The sequence below is a fragment of the Papio anubis genome, chromosome 7, assembly GCF_008728515.1.
Source record: "Papio anubis isolate 15944 chromosome 7, Panubis1.0, whole genome shotgun sequence".
NCBI classification, from domain to species: domain Eukaryota; kingdom Metazoa; phylum Chordata; class Mammalia; order Primates; family Cercopithecidae; genus Papio; species Papio anubis.
The window spans coordinates 14566406-14585126 of NC_044982.1; the positions used below are offsets into that span (position 1 = coordinate 14566406).

General features: G+C 37.2%; 1 protein-coding gene across 4 annotated transcripts in view; it reads left to right on the forward strand.

Annotated features, from left to right (window-relative positions):
* TRIP11 (thyroid hormone receptor interactor 11) overlaps positions 1-18721 on the forward strand; it is a 71697-nt gene that overhangs the window by 22568 nt on the left and 30408 nt on the right. For all 4 annotated transcript variants that reach the window (XR_004184804.1, XM_021941480.2, XM_021941479.2 and 1 more), the window contains 8 exons: positions 1227-1392; positions 2499-2861; positions 5271-5311; positions 5983-6069; positions 9200-9412; positions 10592-13621; positions 15258-15398; positions 15925-16118. Coding sequence is in view for 3 of the 4 variants with exons in the window: in XM_021941480.2 (XP_021797172.2) it covers positions 1227-1392; positions 2499-2861; positions 5271-5311; positions 5983-6069; positions 9200-9412; positions 10592-13621; positions 15258-15398; positions 15925-16118 (4235 nt within the window). In the remaining variant the exon portion in view is untranslated. The remainder of the gene's footprint in view (positions 1-1226; positions 1393-2498; positions 2862-5270; positions 5312-5982; positions 6070-9199; positions 9413-10591; positions 13622-15257; positions 15399-15924; positions 16119-18721) is intronic.

Genomic DNA, 18721 nt, shown 5'->3' on the forward strand with positions numbered 1-18721 from the left:
GAGATGAGGTTTCACTGTGTTAGCCAGGATAGTCTCGATCTCCTGACCTCGTGATCCACCCGCCTCAGCCTCCCAAAGTGCTGGGATTACAGGCGTGAGCCACCACACCCAGCCAATTATTATTTCTTTAAAGAAAAGTCTTAGTTGCATATATTATTGTGGCAGTGAATTATTTTTATTGTTAAAATTGTTGTCAGATACAGAATTTTTAGTTTTGGGTTCATTATTTTTCCAATACTAGAGTGGACAGAATCCAGATCAGACCTGTGTTTGAATCCTGGCTGTATTATTTACGTGCTATGCTAACTTTGGGCAAGTTACTTCTGTTTTATTATTAATAGAGACTATCATAATACCTATCTTGTAGGATTGTTTTGAGGTTTAAATGTAAAGCTCTTAGCCCAGTGCTGGCACTTAAGTAAGAAGTTAATTTATAGATTAGGATTTTTTTTTTCTTTTTTTTTCCATAAGAGCATCAGTTTTTCCATAGATTAGGATTTTTGGTTACAAGCAACAAAAACCATCTCCGGCCAAGCAAAGCAAAAGAGGATTTACTGGAAGAACCCAGGGTAGTCCATCGGCAGAATTGAAGGAGGAGTTGAATATTTTGGCCTCAGGGTGGATAGGAGTGGGAAGAGTATTAGGAATCTGGGTGGCGGGATCCAGTAGACAGACTCTTGAGAGGGCACCTGTCCTGGTGCTTCCCGTCAAACCAGTTTCCCTAGTTGATGGACTCAGCTCAAGATCCAGGTTCCTGTGAGAGACACAGTGAGCTCAACTTGGGTAAGAAGGCACCAGGTTGACAGTTTGGGAGTTCCTTTCCTGGTGAAAGGAAAGGCTGAGTGAGAGGGTGGAAGTAGTGGAACAGCAGGTACAGATTGGTCAGAGGGGTGACACTGGTATTGGTGGAATGTGTCATTAGGAAAAGGAGAAGTTCATGGTCACAGATATTCAAGAAAAGACATTTTTACTCATTATTTGTTTCAGCCTTTTCTTGCTGATGTTCCCTCATTAGAAGTAGAAAAACTGTTTTTGAGACCTAGGAAAGGAAAGGGTGAAGTTGTTCAGAATTGTCCTAATTTTGGGTCTGTGTTTAAATTCTTTTCAGCCTTAACATGTTCTGAGAATTCTTTTTAATAATGCAGACTTTTGGACAACAATTAAATATATAGCTTATATAAATTTATTGATTATAAATGTGAATAACTTTGTTTTTAATTTTTAAGGAACTAAAACAGAACCGAAGTCAGGAAATTGATGACCATCAACATGAAATGTCAGTACTGCAGAATGCACACCAACAGAAATTGACAGAAATAAGTCGACGACATCGAGAAGAATTAAGTGACTATGAAGAACGAATTGAAGAACTTGAAAATCTGTTACAACAAGGTTATTAGTTTTCTTTCTTTCTTTTTTTTGAGATGGAGTCTCCCTCTGTTGCCCAGGCTGGAGTGCATTGGCGCGATCTCTGCTCACTGCAACCTCCGCCCCCCAGGTTCAAGCAATTCTCCTGCCTCAGCCTCCCAAGTAGCTAGGATTACAGGTGCCTGCCACCATGCCCAGCCAATTTTTGTATTTTCAGTAGAGATAGGGTTTCGCCATGTTGGCCAGGCTGTTCTCTTACTCCTGACCTCAGGTGGTCCACCTGCCTCAGCCTCCCAAAGTGCTAGGATTACAGGCATGAGCCACTGTACCTGGCCAGTTGATAGTTTTATTAATTTAACATATTAGATGACATAATTAAATGATAGACCTAGCATTCTAAGACCAGGACAGTGCTGTAAACTTGCACTAAGTTATAAAGAAGAGTAAATGACTAGTTCTGCTTATCTGCCAGAAATTTGCAGTGGCACCTCTCCTTTTAAGATTCTGTGGCTGGGAGTGGTGGCTTATGGCTATAACCCCAGCATTTTGGGAAGCCAAGGTGTGTGGATCACTTGAGGCCAGGAATTTGAGACCAGCCTGGCCAACATGGCGAAACCCCATCTCTACTAAAAATACAAAAATTAGCAGACATAGTGGTGCTCACCTGTGGTCCCAGCTACTTGGGAGGGTGAGGTGGGAGGATCACTTGAGCCCAGGAGGCAGAGGTTGCAGTGAGCTGAGATGGCACCACTGCCCTCCAGCCTGGGCAACAGAGTGAGATTCTATCTCAAAAAAAAAAAAATTATGTGAAAATGGAAACGTCCTTTTTGCCTTTGTGGTAAATAGTTATAATTTATAGATTTCTTTGCATTATTTGGTGATAATACTTTGGTAATAAATGATTAGAGATATTATCACTTTCTTTCAAACTAAGAGACATAGGCCTTTATGTAGTTGACTCAAAGATTTTCCCCAAACTTATTTATTTTAAAACACTTAGTTCATTATAGTAATTTAACTTTTAAGCTTTCCAAATTCTGAACTGTCTTAAATCTCTTAGTTGTATATAGCAAGCCGTTTATTTCTTGGTACTTAACATTTGATGTCCTTGTTTTGTGTTTATGTTCTAGGTGGCTCTGGAATTGTAGAAACTGATATCTCTAAAATTTATGAGATGCAAAAAACTATTCAAGTTCTACAAACAGAAAAAGTGGAGTCTACCAAAAAAATGGAAGAACTTGAGGATAAAATAAAAGATATAAATAAAAAATTATCTTCTGCAGAAAATGACAGAGATACTTTGAGGAGAGAACAAGAACAGCTAAATGTGGAAAAGAGACAAATAATGGAAGAATGTGAAAACTTAAAATTGGAATGTAGTAAATTGCAGCCTTCTGCTGTGAAGCAAAGTGATACTGTGACAGAAAAGGAAAGAATTCTTGCCCAGAGTGCATCAGTGGAAGAAGTGTTCAGACTACAACAAGCACTGTCTGGTATACAGTCTTTGAAACTTATTTCAGATTGCTGTTTCATTGCATAGTAGTTGTTTTTAGAGACAGATGCTTCACTAACTGAATACTTAGTGGAAATGGCATATTCCTGGAAATGACTGTGTGTCATTTGGGTAGAATTGTGTGGTTTGGATTCAGTGTAAGAGTTAATAGATTGCAAATAGGAATTTCCTGTTAAAAAGGATTAAGTATTGCTATACTTTCTGTAACTCATCACAGCCCACATCCTCCAGTTAGGGAATACGGCCTTTCTTCTTCAAAGTCAGTTGTTACCTGTTTGAAATGATCTCCTATATCCAAGCAAAGCCCTGAGTGCTTAGAGCCATAGGTCTTCCACCATTTTCTATGCTCATGATGATATTTAGTTACTATACCAGTATTCTGTGTTACAAAAAATTAGTGCTAAATGAAATAGGCCAAACACCAGTAAATAAAATACATTTTAAAGTAATTGTACTTATGTTTTAAAAAATGTTTACTTATTTAAAAAATAAATTTACTTATGTAAGAATAATACATTTACTTATTTATCATGTTGGGTGATCCAGATGAGTTTATTTGCCTGAAAAACCCACTGCCTTAGTCCTTCCTCTTTTTTCTATTTCCATTTCCATAGAATTACTTCAGCCAGTCATAATTGCTTTTTGCCTATGTTAACTATGGCAGCTCTCTGAATGGAGCAGAACAGCATAGTGGTTAAGGACATGACTGGGTTGGAATTGAGCTCTATCACTAATTAGCTGACCTTGGACAGGTTAACATCTCTATGCGTTGGTTATTTCATCTATAGGGTTGGGATAATAATGGTATCTTCCTTGTAGTTTTAGTAATGAGGATTATATGAGTTACTATCTGCCACTCTTTAGGATAGTGTCTAGCCAATAGTAGATGTTGAAGAGTTAGCCTTTTTTTGTTGTTTTTTTGAGACGGAGTCTCGCTCTGTAGCTCAGACTGGAGTGCAGTGGCATGATCTCGGTTCACTGCAACCTCCACCTCCTGGGTTCAAGTGATTCTCCTCCCTCAGCCTCCCAAGTAGCTGGGACTACAGGCATGTGCCACCATGCCCAGCTAATTTTTGTATTTTTCGTAGAGATGGGGTTTCACCATGTTGGCCAGGATGGTCTCGATCTCTTGACCTCATGATCCACCCACCTCCGTCACCCAAAATGCTGAGATTACAGGCGTGAGCCACTGCCCCCCGCTGAAGAGTTAGCTTTTAAAATTCTCTCTTCTCCACGATTCCTTCAATCTATTTTTTTCATTCTGCAGCCAGAATAATTTGTCAGAAATGCAAAGCAGGATACTCCCCTGCTTTTAGTACTTTGTAGCTCCCTGTGAACTTCAGGATGATGTTTAAATTTCTTAGACATGATAATGTCTCTCATGATCTAGTTCCTGCCTGCCTCTTCAGTTTCAACTATTCCCATGCTCCTGCATTCTAAACTTGAGCCATATTGAATTTTCTATAGCTCCTTAAACGAGCAATGTTGCCTCTTCACTCTGTTACCCTTGCATTTTCTGCTTTCTCTGTGTGGGGTGTCTCTATGGCTCTTTTAGTCGACTCTCAGTATATTGATTCAGTGCAGGTATTAACCTCCCCCGAGAAGTACCTAGCACTGCCACTTCTTGGCCCCATTTGCTCCTCCTAGTCTGGATTAGGCGTTTACCCTGTTTGTTCTCGTAGCATCCCGTGCTTGCTCTGTCATACTGTGTTATAATCCTGTGCTTACTAATTTTTCTTCCTCTCTAAGTTGTAAGTTCTTTGAGAGCAAAGGCTAAGTTTTTCCAGCTTTTTGTCTAGCACCTGGTCTCATAGTAAATGCTAAATATTCCTGGGTGAATGTCAAATCAATGATTTCAGCTGTGTTTTTTTGTGTACCTCTTCTATTTATGGATCTGTCTATAATAACAGATTGAATGGTCTTTTTCTCAGCATTCACATCTAAATCACGTTAGATAATTGAGAGATTATGGTATTGTGGTGGTATAAATATACATAATAAAATATTACTTTTAAATTGTTTTCCTCCAGTCTTAAACCATGTACTATTTCCTGCTTCTCAAACTAGTCAATTCATGTTGAAACCTGGTTGTCATTAGCATTTTTATCAAGGCAATAACTTGCGACTCATCCACAATACAATTTTAATTTTTTCTTATACTTATCCATAGAATTGGATTTTAATGTGGTTTTTAACGGGCATTTATGATTTATTTGATACAACAAAACAGGAATACAAATACGTGTTTCACTCAGAACTGTTACTGCTTTTGCCATTGGTGCTTAGATATACACTTTGTTTTAATTGGGTTACATTTCTGAGTTTAATATTGAAGATAATAGGTTACTCTAAATAATTTTAATGTCAGGTTCATTTGCTGTTTTTGCAGATGCCGAAAACGAAATAATGAGATTGAGTAGTTTAAACCAGGTAAATTAATTTTGACAAATGTTATATGCATAGAGACAGTGGAAGCAGATCCTATACCAAGTGCGAAATGAGTTTTAATTTTCCTTAAGAGATTCAAAGAGTTATTTCTTTTCTAATAATTAGAAGTTATTTTGTAAATATATTTTTATATTTTTTCAAGCATAATAAGGAAGTCTTCTGTAAGAGTGTCAAAAATGCGTGACTGGTTTCATTCATTTTACACACTCTTATAAGTGTTGCATTCTTTTTTTTTAATTTATTTTTGAAACGGAGCCTTTTGCTTGTCACCCAGTCTGGAGTCGCAATCTCGGCTCACTGCAGCCTCCGCCTCCTGGGGTCAAGCGATTCTCCTGTCTCAGCCTCCCGAGTAGCTGGGACGACAGGAGCATGCCACTGCACCCGGTTAATTTTTTGTATTTTTGGTAGAAACAGGGTTTCACTGTGTTAGGATGGTCTTGATCTCCTGGCCTTGTGATCCGCCTGCCTCAGCCTCCCAAAGTGCTGGGATTACAGGCATGAGCCACCGCACCCGGCTAAGTATTGCATTCTTATAATTATTACATATCATTAAAGAAATACTGAATAGAAACACACAGTTGTATAGATTGCCTGCTTTTTTATAAACTGGAAATTTCTTGTTACCTGAAAACACTGCTTTAATATTTTTGTAGGATAACAGTCTTGCTGAAGACAATCTGAAACTTAAAATGCATATCGAAGTTTTAGAAAAAGAGAAGTCATTGCTGAGTCAAGAAAAGGTTGGTGCTGTAAAAATGGGGGCAGAATTAAAATGTTGTGTGTTATAGTTCACAGCCAAAGGCCAATTGATATCCAAATGGAATGTTGAGTAATTGAGCTCAAGTCCTTAGAATAAAGCTGATCTCATTGATGCTTGTCAGGCTAGGTGGAAGCACTTGGGCAAAGTTCAGAGTGTAAGTGGCTGGCTTGAGTTCATATTTAGAAATAAGCTAGTAGGCACACAGAAACAAGCAGAAAAGAGAGGTGGAGGTTCTGTTTTGGTTTCTGATGATGTCCTGACAGCGGGAGCAGACACAGGTAGGTCAGGAGGTCTGGAGTGGCATACTGTAATAACTGTATAGGCTACTTACGTGCTTCAGAATGTGTCCATTTTGGTGGACAGTACTTTCTTAGTGGTGAGGCATACAGAGCGACAGTTTCAGTGGTAGAAAGAAGTTAATTTTTTTTTTTTTTTTTAATGAGATGGAGTTTCACTCTTGTTGCCCAGGCTGGAGTGCAATGGCGCAATCTCGGCTCACTGCAACCTCTGCCTCCCGGGTTCAAGCAATTCTCCTGCCTCAGCCTCCTGAGTAGCTGGGATTACAGGCGCCAGCCACCACACCCAGCTAATTTTGTATTTTTAGTAGAGACGGGGTTTCTCCGTGTTGGTCAGGCTGGTCTCGAACTCCCGACCTCAGGTGATCTGCCTACCTCGGCCTCCCAAAGTGTTGGGATTATAGACGTGAGCCGCCACGCCTGGCAAAAGAAGGTCTTTATAGGGGTACAGAGCAACAGTTTCAGTGGTAGAAAGAAGGTCTTTATTGTATGTGTTCATAGCAGGAAGGAATAAGATTCTGAAAGGGAAAGGTATTTAGTAGTGTTTTTATGTTTGAACCACTTGGGTGAAATTTATTGGCTAAGGCAGGTGCTTAAATATAGGAGAGTTGTAAGCTAGTATTATTAAGTTAAAGACCAGTGTCTTAATTTAAATTCTTAATTTTAAAAAGTGATACATATTTTCTGATATATGTGTTCAGAAAACATACATACTGAAAACCTTCGGACAGTACAAGTAGAACATCTTTTGTACCTCTGTGGCTTGGCCTCTTTCCCAGAGGCAGTCTCTGTTACCAGTTTCTAGTGTTTCTTTCTGGACTATGTCTATGCATGTATGATTGTATATATCAGTAGCTTTAAAAAATACAAATCTCAGCTTATTATAAATACCCTTTTTACATACCATATTTCCAACATCTTTCCACATTAGTATATATGCAGTGTTTCTCAAAGGGACTGCTATTGGCATTTAAGCAGGAAAATTCTTAGTTGTGTGCGCTACCCTGTGTATTGTGGGATTTTTGTTGCCACTCTTTCTACCCACTATGTGCTAGCAGTATCTCCCCATCATTTTAAAAATTACTATATTATATATATTTTGTCTTTCCTGTTTTTGCTCCCATTGTATTCTGCTCTTTCCCTGACTGACCTAGTAGTTTGTAGTTGGCAGAACTCTCTGCACTTATCTGGTAGGACCTGTAACCTTTTCATGATGTGTTTGGTTTCAGTAGCTAGTTCTGATAGCTGTTTCTCCTTTCTTTTGATGTTAAGTAGTCCATGAATTGTGTCTGCTTACTGATTAAGAATACCAAAAGTGCCTATGAGGGCCGAGTGTGGTGACTTATGCTGTAATCTCAGCCCTTTGGGAGGCCAAGGTGGGATGATTGCTCGAGGCCAGGAGTTTGAGACCAGCCTGGGCAACATAGTGAGACACCATATCTACAAAAACACACTAAATAATTTTTTTTAAAAGTACCTATGAGGCTGTCTGTGCTTTTAAGATCCACCTGAAGAAAATTTTTGTGGTTCTCCTAATTTGAACAGATAACTTCAGAAAGACTTAAGAGAATGCTGTTTCCATCTTTCAGCTGTAGTCAGAATAAATTTTTGAATTGGAAGGAAATAGGAATTGTGATACAGATGCTGTAGTATAGCTTTTATCAGATCTCTGTTTTTTCAACTAACTCTCCAACGCGATGTTGAGTTTCTTTTATAAGGTTTCTATTAGGCTGTTTATTTGAAGGAATTTGAGATTCTTATTTTTTTTTAATTTTATTTTTTAGAGAGAGTCTTGCTGTGTTGCCCAGGTTAGAGTACTGTGGCTGATCACGGCATGATCATAGTGCACTACAGCCTTGAACTCCTTGGCTCAAGTAATCCTTCTGCCTCAGCCACCTAAGTAGCCTTCTGGAACTATAGATAAATGCCATCACGCCTGGTTCAAGACTCTTATTTAAAGTAGATTCCATATGGGTTTGATGTTTAAAAATCTGTCAGTGAAAGAAGGCTTTAATATATAGTTTATTATAAACATTATAACTAGAGACTGAAATAATGTTGAAGCATAGAGACCTGTCCCACTTCTGAGATTTTGGAGAAAGCATTAAATACCAGGTAGTAGACTATAAAATGTATATATACTATCTTTAGGAATGTCAGGTGTGACAGAGGGGAACCTAGTCCATGCTCAGGTTAGAAGGTAAAGGAAGGAAGGAGGATTATTTCTTGGGTCAAGAAAAAGTTCCATATTCTGACAGAAGCAAAAGTAATAAAGGAAATTCCTTTAGTAAGAGAAAAGAAACTTTTTATTTTCTAATTAGAGAGGCTAAACGTTTGGGTGAAGGAGCATTGATTTTTTTATATTTTTATTTAGTCTGAGGCTGTTAATGACTGGATGTTAGAGAATGGAAGTGAGGAAGGCAGAAAGACTTGGGGACATTTTGAAAAGTATGTATGTACGGTGGGTGGGGTCAGGGGATGGACAAAGGGTAGCCACAGTGGAGCAGGATAGGAGAGGCTCTCAAATGGGAATGTTTTTATAAAGAAGAACTTGGCGCTAGAGGACAAACTTAAGAGTCGTTGCATCTGTCTAGGGATGTAGAAATGTTTTGCTTGAAGCTACAAGTAAAATTGCACATGAATGAAGGATGTGGTTTGTTGAATTTTACATACAATTATTGAGGTATTGTTCAGTACTGTTTCCAATATAGAGCACTCAAAATAGATTCCCAAGTTTTGCTTCTATGTATGTTTTTAATCTTTTGGTGTCTCCAGTTGAAAGTATGTGTTGCTTTTTTCCTTTTATCATTTCAGGAAGAACTTCAGATGTCACTTTTAAAATTGAACAATGAATATGAAGTAATTAAAAGTACAGCTACAAGAGACATAAGTTTGGATTCAGAATTACATGACTTAAGACTTAATTTGGAGGCAAAGGAACAAGAACTCAATCAGAGTATTAGTGAAAAGGAAACACTGATAGCTGAGATAGAAGAATTGGACAGACAGAATCAAGAAGCTACAAAGGTAACACTGTATTAAATACAGTGAGGCAGCACATTCTACTAAGTAGACTAAACACTGGATTAACATGCAGAAATGATGGGTTTGATTTAATTAATATTTTAGTTCATAGAGATTGACAAACCTCTTTGGTAAAGTGCTAGATAGTAAATATCGTTGGCCTTGTAGGCCGTATAGTCTCAGTCTACTCAACTCTGTTGTGATATCAACAAATGAGTATGACCATGTTTCAGTAAAATTTTATTTACAAAACAGGCAGCATCCCTGAGTTGGCCAATCGCTATAGTTTGTTGACTCTTACTCTAGTGTAGAGTTAAAAATAAACAATATGCCTGGCGCGGTGGTTCACACCTGTAATCCTAGCACTTTGGGAGGCAGAGACGGGTGGATCACGAGGTCAGGAGTTCAAGATCAGCCTGGTCAAGATGGTGAAACCCCATCTCTACTAAAAATACAAAAAATTAGCTGGGCGTGGTGGCAGGTGCCTGTAATCCCAGCTACTCAGGAGGCTGAGGCAGAGAATTGCTTGAATCCAGGAGGCAGAGGTTGCAGTGAGCCGAGATCATGCCACTGCACTCCAGCCTGGGCAACAGAGCGAATCCTTCTGGAAAAAAAAAAAAGTACTATTTACCATCTTTGGTTTTAAATTCTTATCCCTAAAATGCTTTAAAAAATGACAAATGGGGCCAGGTGTGGTGGCTCATGCCTGTAATCCCAGCACTTTGGGAATCCTAGGCGGGCAGATCACCTGAGGTCAGGAGTTTGAGACCAGCGTGACCAACATGGAGAAACCCCATTTCTCCTAAAAATACAAAATTAGCCAGGTGTAGTGGCGCATGCCTGTAATCCCAGCTACTCGGGAGGTTGAGGCAGGAGAATTGCTTGAACCTGGGAGGCGGAGATTCCTGTGAGCCAAGATCATGCCATTGCACTCCAGCCTGGGCAACAAGAGCAAAACTCTGTCTCCAAAAAAAAAAAAAAAAAAAAATGGCAAGATGGATTTGCTGTAAAATAGTAATAAGTAATTTCACAGTGGGTGTTTTGATAGAAAAATAATGTTTTGAAGAAGGATTAGAAATATCTGAGGATTATTCTTTTATTATGTATGAGATTTTATAAAATTTTCTTTAAGTAGTAAAATGAGAACATGTTGTAAAGTCACCATGCAAATTTTTCTTTCAGCACATGATTTTGATAAAAGATCAGCTATCAAAGCAACAAAATGAAGTAGATAGCATCATCAGTAAACTGAAACAAGATCTAAATGATGAAAAAAAGAGAGTTCATCAACTTGAAGATGATAAAATGGACATTACTAAAGAGTTAGATGTACAGAAAGAAAAGCTACTTCAAAGTGAAGTGGCCCTAAATGATTTATATTTAACCAAGCAGAAACTTGAGGACAAAGTAGAAAATTTAGTAGATCAGCTAAATAAATCACAAGAAAGTAATGTAAGCATCCAGAAGGAGAATTTAGAACTTGAGGAGCATATTAGACAAAATGAGGAGGAGCTTTCTAGAATGAGGAATGAGTTAACTCAGTCTCTAAATCAAGAAGACTCTGATAATAATTTTAAGGATATCTTACTTAAAGAAAGAGAAGCTGAAGTTAGAAACTTAAAGCAAAATCTTTCAGAATTAGAACAGCTCAATGAAAATTTAAAGAAAGTTGCTTTTGATGTCAAAATGGAGAATGAAAAGTTAGTTTTAGCATGTGAAGATGTGAGGCATCAGTTAGAAGAATCTCTTGCTGGTAACAAGCAGCTTTCTCTGGAAAAAAACACTATTGTGGAGACTCTAAAAATGGAAAAAGGAGAGATAGAAGCAGAATTGTGTCGGGCTAAAAAGAGGCTATTGGAAGAAGCAAACAAGTACGAGAAAACCATTGAAGAACTGTCAAATGCACGTAATTTGAATACCTCTCCCTTACAGCTGGAACATGAGCATTTAATTAAACTCAATCAAAAGAAAGACATGGAAATAGCAGAACTCAAAAAGAATATTGAACAAATGGATACTGACCATAAAGAAACTAAGGACATTTTGTCATCTAGTTTAGAAGAGCAGAGGCAGTTGGCACAAGTTATAAAGGAGAAAGAAATTTTTATTGAAAAGCTTAAAGAAAGAAGTTCAAAGCTGCAGGAGGAATTGGATAAATATTCTCAGGCCTTAAGAAAAAATGAAATTTTAAGACAGACCATAGAGGAAAAGGACCGAAGTCTTGGATCCATGAAAGAAGAAAATAATCATCTGCAAGAAGAATTGGAACGACTCAGGGAACAGCAGAGTCGAACCGCACCTGTGACTGACCCTAAAACCCTTGATAGTGTTGCTGAACTAGCATCTGAGGTGTCTCAACTGAACATGATCAAGGATCATCTTGAAGAGGAAATTAAACATCATCAAAAGATAATTGAAGATCAAAACCAGAGTAAGATGCAACTACTTCAGTCTTTACAAGAGCAAAAGAAGGAAATGGATGAGTTTAGATACCAGCATGAGCAAATGAACGCCACACACACCCAGCTCTTTTTAGAGAAAGATGAGGAAATTAAGAGTTTGCAAAAAACAATCGAACAAATCAAAACCCAGTTACATGAAGAAAGACAGGACATTCAAACAGATAACTCTGATATTTTTCAAGAAACAAAAGTTCAGAGCCTTAATATAGAAAATGGAAGTGAAAAGCATGATTTATCTAAAGCTGAAACGGAAAGATTAGTGAAAGGAATAAAGGAGCGAGAACTGGAGATTAAACTTCTAAATGAAAAGAATATATCTTTAACTAAACAGATTGATCAGTTATCCAAAGATGAAGTTGGTAAACTAACTCAGATTATTCAGCAGAAAGACTTGGAGATACAAGCTCTTCATGCTAGAATTTCTTCAACTTCCTATACTCAAGATGTTGTTTACCTTCAACAGCAACTGCAGGCTTATGCTATGGAAAGAGAAAAGGTATTCGCTGTTTTGAATGAGAAGACTAGGGAAAATAGCCATTTAAAAACAGAATATCACAAAATGATGGATATCATTGCTGCCAAGGAAGCAGCTCTCATCAAACTGCAAGATGAAAATAAAAAATTGTCTACTAGATTTGAAAGTAGTGGCCAAGATATGTTTAGAGAAACTATTCAGAATTTATCACGTATCATTCGAGAAAAAGACATTGAAATAGATGCTCTGAGTCAGAAATGTCAGACTTTATTGGCAGTTTTACAGACATCCAGCACTGGTAATGAGGCTGGAGGTGTTAATAGTAATCAATTTGAGGAGCTTCTACAGGAACGTGACAAGTTAAAACAGCAAGTAAAGAAAATGGAAGAGTGGAAGCAGCAGGTAATGACCACGGTACAAAATATGCAACACGAGTCAGCCCAGCTTCAGGAAGAACTTCACCAACTTCAGGCACAGGTTTTGGTTGACAGTGATAATAATTCTAAATTACAAGTGGACTATACTGGCCTGATCCAAAGTTATGAGCAGAATGAAACCAAACTCAAAAATTTTGGGCAGGAATTAGCACAAGTTCAGCATAGCATTGGGCAGCTTTGTAATACCAAGGATCTTCTTTTAGGAAAACTTGATATTATTTCACCCCAGCTGTCTTCTGCATCATTGCTTACTCCCCAATCTGCAGAGTCTCTTAGAGCAAGTAAGTCTGATGTATTGAGTCAATCTTCTGAATTGCTTCAGCAAGAGGTAGAAGAGCTAAGAAAATCACTACAGGAAAAAGATGCAACAATTAGAACTCTCCAGGAAAATAATCATAGATTGTCTGATTCGATTGCTGCCACCTCAGAGCTAGAAAGAAAACACGAACAAACCGATTCAGAAATCAAGCAGCTAAAGGAGAAACAAGATGTTTTGCAAAAGTTACTTAAGGAAAAAGACCTCTTAATCAAAGCCAAAAGTGATCAACTACTTTCTTCCAATGAAAATTTCACTAACAAAGTAAATGAAAACGAACTTTTGAGGCAGGCGGTAACAAACCTGAAGGAGAGAGTATTAATTCTAGAGATGGACATTGGCAAACTAAAAGGAGAAAATGAAAAAATAGTGGAAACATCCAAGGGAAAGGAAACAGAATATCAAGCATTACAAGAGACTAACATGAAGTTTTCTATGATGCTGCGAGAAAAAGAGTTTGAGTGCCACTCAATGAAGGAGAAGGCTCTTGCTTTTGAACAGCTATTGAAAGAGAAAGAACAGGTATGTTCTGGATGGAGTATTGTAGAAGTACGTTGGAGGTGGAGGAGACTTTTTTAAATGTTATTTCTTTTATATTGTCTTTGAAGAGGACTGTGCATTTGTTCATTCAGAAATATTTATTTCAAGGTGTGATTCATTCTAAATAAATTTTCCTCAGAGACATTTGGAAGTTCTCCCTCAAATTGTTAGATACTTCCAAATACTTTTGGTAGTACATTAATTTTTTACAGATTACTAAGTAGTACTTAATATTTTTCTTTAGAAAACAAGTATGTCATGAGAGAATTTTGAAGTCACTTCAATTTAATCAAATTTTAGGTATATTTCAGTAGCTAACATTTTAGAGATTCTTATATATAAGGAAAGCACTGTGAAATACACATACATCTTTAACCATCTGCAGTAAAAAATACATTTTACATCGTGACACAGTAAGAGTGTGTGTGTGTGTAACTGAAAAGTTTCAGGAACCAGAAATTGCTCTTATTACATGTGATACTCTGTTTGAAAAAGAATGTGCTGGCTGGGCGCGGTGGCTTATGCCTGTAATCACAGCAGTTTGAGAGGCCAAGGTGGGTGGATCACCTGAGGTCAGGAGTTTGAGACCAGCCTGACCAACATAGTGAAACCCCGTCTCTACTAAAAAAAATACAAAAAATGAACCGGGCATGGTGGTGGGCAATCCCGGCTACTCGGGAGGCTGAGGCAGGAGAATCACTTGAACCTGGGAGGCAGAAGTTGCAGTGAGCTGAGATCACACCATTACACTCCAGCCTGGGTGACAGAACAAGACTCTGTCTCAACAAAAAGAAAAAAAAAAAAAAAAAAAGAATGTGCTATTCAGGTAGCACATTCGGTTAGAAATTTTTAAAAAATAATAAGAAAATGTGCTGAATGACTCATTAAATTGATTTTTATGAACTGATTAGTCACAACCTGGAATTTGAAAAGTATTAGCCATGGGTAATGCTTTTCTCATAATAGGCTCAGTAAATAATCTAATCCCAGTTCTGTCACTGATGTGACTTTGGGTATATTTTGACCTTTTTGGTTTATTCAGCTATATATAACAGGAGGTCATAGCAGTTATATGGATAGTGCCAGTAGCATTTGATAATATTTAAATTTTTATATGCAGTTCATTTTAGTAAGAATTATTGAGGATTTCCTGTTACACTATATACTATACTATATAAAACTTTTGATAATATTTAAATTTTTATATACAATTCATTTTAGAAAGAATTATTGGGGATTTCCTGTTACACTATATACTATACTGTACTATATGATGGTGCTGTGTAGGGCTTGTTCGGTGGTGTATAGGGTGCTGTGTAGGGCTTGTTCGGTGGTGTATAGGGTGCTGTGTAGGGCTTGTTTGGTGGTGCCTTTTTGCTATGATTTCTGTGCTTTTAGTGGCAGAAATTTTGAAAAGAGATGATAGGCAAAACAAAATATTCAACTAGCACTTCTTGAACACTACGTGCTGCCAGGCATGAGATACAAAGTGATTTAACTTCATTTGCCAGTGCCCGATTTAAAAATTAAATGAATTAATAATTTAATGAAGAAAATGTCTCTTTTAAGATATGTGTGTGTGTGTGTTTTTAAAGCTAAAATTTTTTCTTTCCAAAAGGGCAAGGCTGGAGAGTTAAATCAGCTTTTAAACGCAGTTAAATCAATGCAGGAGAAGACAGTTGCGTTTCAACAGGAGAGAGACCAAGTCATGTTGGCCCTGAAACAAAAACAAATGGAAAATACTGCCCTACAGAATGAGGTATACTTTCACTTTAAAGGAATTATGAATCAACAAGTTTAATAACTATTAAGAGAACTGGAAAGATGACCAATGAAAATGAATTTCTCTCTTAGGTGATTTTTCTTAGTCTTCCTCTGCTGTGCAGTAGTAAAATTTTAATCTCCCATGGTGTATTTTATTTCAGTCTTCAAAAGTGAAAACCATGGCATATCTCGGATATAAGAAAAATTGCCCACCCATACAGTATGAAAAAAATGAGATTTGCTGAAAAAGTGGCCTGTCACAAAGAGTACTTTATACAGAATGAATTTTATAATTCCATTTTCCATTATAGCCACAGGGAATTAAATTTTGCGAAGTAAAGCTTCCAGATGCATATTCAAGATGATTTCAAGATATTTTTTTTCCTAGCATAAATACATTTTGCAGTATGAGAAATTGGTATATAATTAATACACTTCAATAATGGGAAAAAGATTTGATGACAATGGTTTGTAGTGGGGTAAGGGAACATTTTGTAGAAGAAAAATAATGTTCTCTACAGGTTCAACGTTTACGTGACAAAGAATTTCGGTCAAACCAGGAGCTAGAGAGATTGCGTAATCATCTTTTAGAATCAGAAGATTCTTATACCCGTGAAGCTTTGGCTGCAGAAGATAGAGAGGCTAAACTAAGAAGGAAAGTCACAGTATTGGAGGAAAAGCTAGTTTCATCCTCTAATGCAATGGAAAATGCAAGGTAATTGTTTCATTTTTTTGCATTAACTTTAATTGAACACTTCTTAAATATCAGACTCAGTAAGTATTTTTTGTATGTTAGCGCATCCTTGCAAAATTCATTATCTGTATTTTATGGATGAAGAAACAGTTTCATTTCATTACCTGCCCAAGGTAGGCACAAACAGTGTGTGGGGGTTTCACACTTGAGGCTGTGACTCTTAAGCAGATCTGGCGTTCAAACTCTCTGTGTCTTGTCCGTCACCCTAGATCATTGTCTCTTACCATACCATTTTAGGAGTATAGTTTGAAATTCTGACTAATTTTAATTGGCTCTGTCCAACTCCCAAATAACTATTTATGTGGTTTTATTTTTCATCGAATGATTTAAAGTTGAACAGGGTGTGGATGTTAGAAGGAAGAGAGTAAAGGAAGTAGCAAAGTAAAGACCAAGGTCAGTATGTCAGTATGAAGAATTAACTGGGTTTATTAGCACTCTTGAGTGACCTGGTCCCTGTTTATGTACTTTAGATTTTTATTTCTCTCAATAAAATTTTTTTCCTGTTTTTTTTTTTTTTTTTTTTAGTTATAAAAAGGTTATATTTTTCATGTTTAGGAAAATCACACAAATCACACAGAGCCCCACATGCCCAGAGGTAATCTTTTTGTGTGCCTTTTTATACTTTCATGTCTGTGTGTATATATTATAAACCCTTTTTAAAGCAAAACTGAGATTATAATATACTGTTTTGTAACCTGTTTCTATCAATAATATGAATGTCAGTACATGTTAAGCCATGTATGTTTGCAATATTTTATGGCTACATAATATGCCATTATTTGGATTTGCCATGATTAACCCAGTCATTTATTATGTTACAGCTTTTCAAAATCACTGAGTGTTATCATATCCCAAGACACGAATTTTTTGTTGATGACAGATTATATCCTTAGTGTTAAGTTTTGAGAAATGGCACTTCTAGATCAAGAAGCATTTTAAAACTTCTGGGATTATACTGCCAAATTATTTTACAAAAAATTGTGTCCATTTGTATTCCTATTAGTTGTATATGCATCTTTTTATTTATCTTTTTGCTATTTATGACCCAAAGGGAGATAAAATGAGATAATAGTTTCTATTTGTCTGCAAAGAGATTATAGGCCAGTAGAGTCAATATTCCTGAGAATTAACCCCTACCCCACCTTTGCAGAGTGTATTATTATACCTTCAGACTCAGCTGGAAAACTTGTTTAAAACGGGGATTAAAACAATGAGTGATCGTTTGGCTGTATGTTTCACTTTGGCAGAAACGCTATAACGTTCTATATTCTCACTCTTTTTTTGCACTTTTCAAGCCCTTATTTTCTCTTAATTAAAATAGTTTCTAGTCTCTGCACTTTTCGTTTATTTTTCATAATAACTTCCAGAATAACCTTCCTTATATTAGAGCTGTGATCTTGTTACTCCTTTTTTCAAAAACTGGTCTTGACTCAAGGATGGTCCCAGGATCCTACCACCTTAGCCTTTTTTCACATTGTCAGCTACATCCAGCCAAACTGTATTACTCACTTTCTCAGATAGAGCCACTGTTTTCCGATTTCTTTTTCTTCTGCTTTTTCTTTTCATATGCCGCCTTCTGCCTGAAGAGTGAACCTGATCCCCAGCAAGTTGTTCTGTGAATCGTGCCTATTCTTCAATTCCATTTCTTCCTAAAAGATGCTTTATTTAGCACCCCACTTGTCATATCCAAAAACAAACCTTCCGGGTGTGATGTTTTTCCTTTAAACTTGCATAATGCTTAGTTTGAGTCTTGTAGTTTGAGGACACTTATATTTTAATTTAGGGTACAGGTAATTGTTGACATATCCTATACTGTTTCCCACCCAATGAAATGTAAAGTCACTGGGAGGTAGGAATGGGCCCATTCATTTTCTACCTATCGCATAGCATATATTACACAGTTTAATAGCTATTCAGTAAATACTTGTTGTATGAGTAACTCAGATGTACAAACCGGATTACGGTGGTGTGAGCCCTTACTTAACAGTAGTAACGCCTGGTATTTATTAACTTTTAGAGTGCCATCATAACTCATCCCCCTTTCATTCCTACAGTCACCCTTTGAGTGACTGCTAACCAGCAAAGTTGAGTAAGGTCCAGAGATATTTGGGAGCTGAGTTTTAGACCTTCTGATGACCAACTTACACTCTTTCCACAAGAGGGTGCTAATGGGTAAAGTCTCTTCAAAATGAGTTGATCCTAATGAGCTTTAATGGGCTGCTCTTGAATAAAAATTTAAACAGAAATTAAAACCCCTGGGAGACTATTGCAGTATTTTGAGTGTAATCATTATACATTAAGGAAGTACACCAGTGACATAAGCCTAGATAGGTGCTATATCTGTATCTACTTCTTAGGAATCTCTGGAGTCAGAGATAGAGGTTGTGTTTAATATAGGCAAAAAGAAAGATGATAATAAAAGATAACTAATATTCAGAGCATTTCATCAGTGGGATAGCCTTTGGAAAGTTGTGAGTTCACCGTGAATGCAAAGGGGTCTAAGGCAAGGGAGTGTCATAGAATCCATTTTGTATTAAATTGGGAGCTGGACACAATGACTTCCA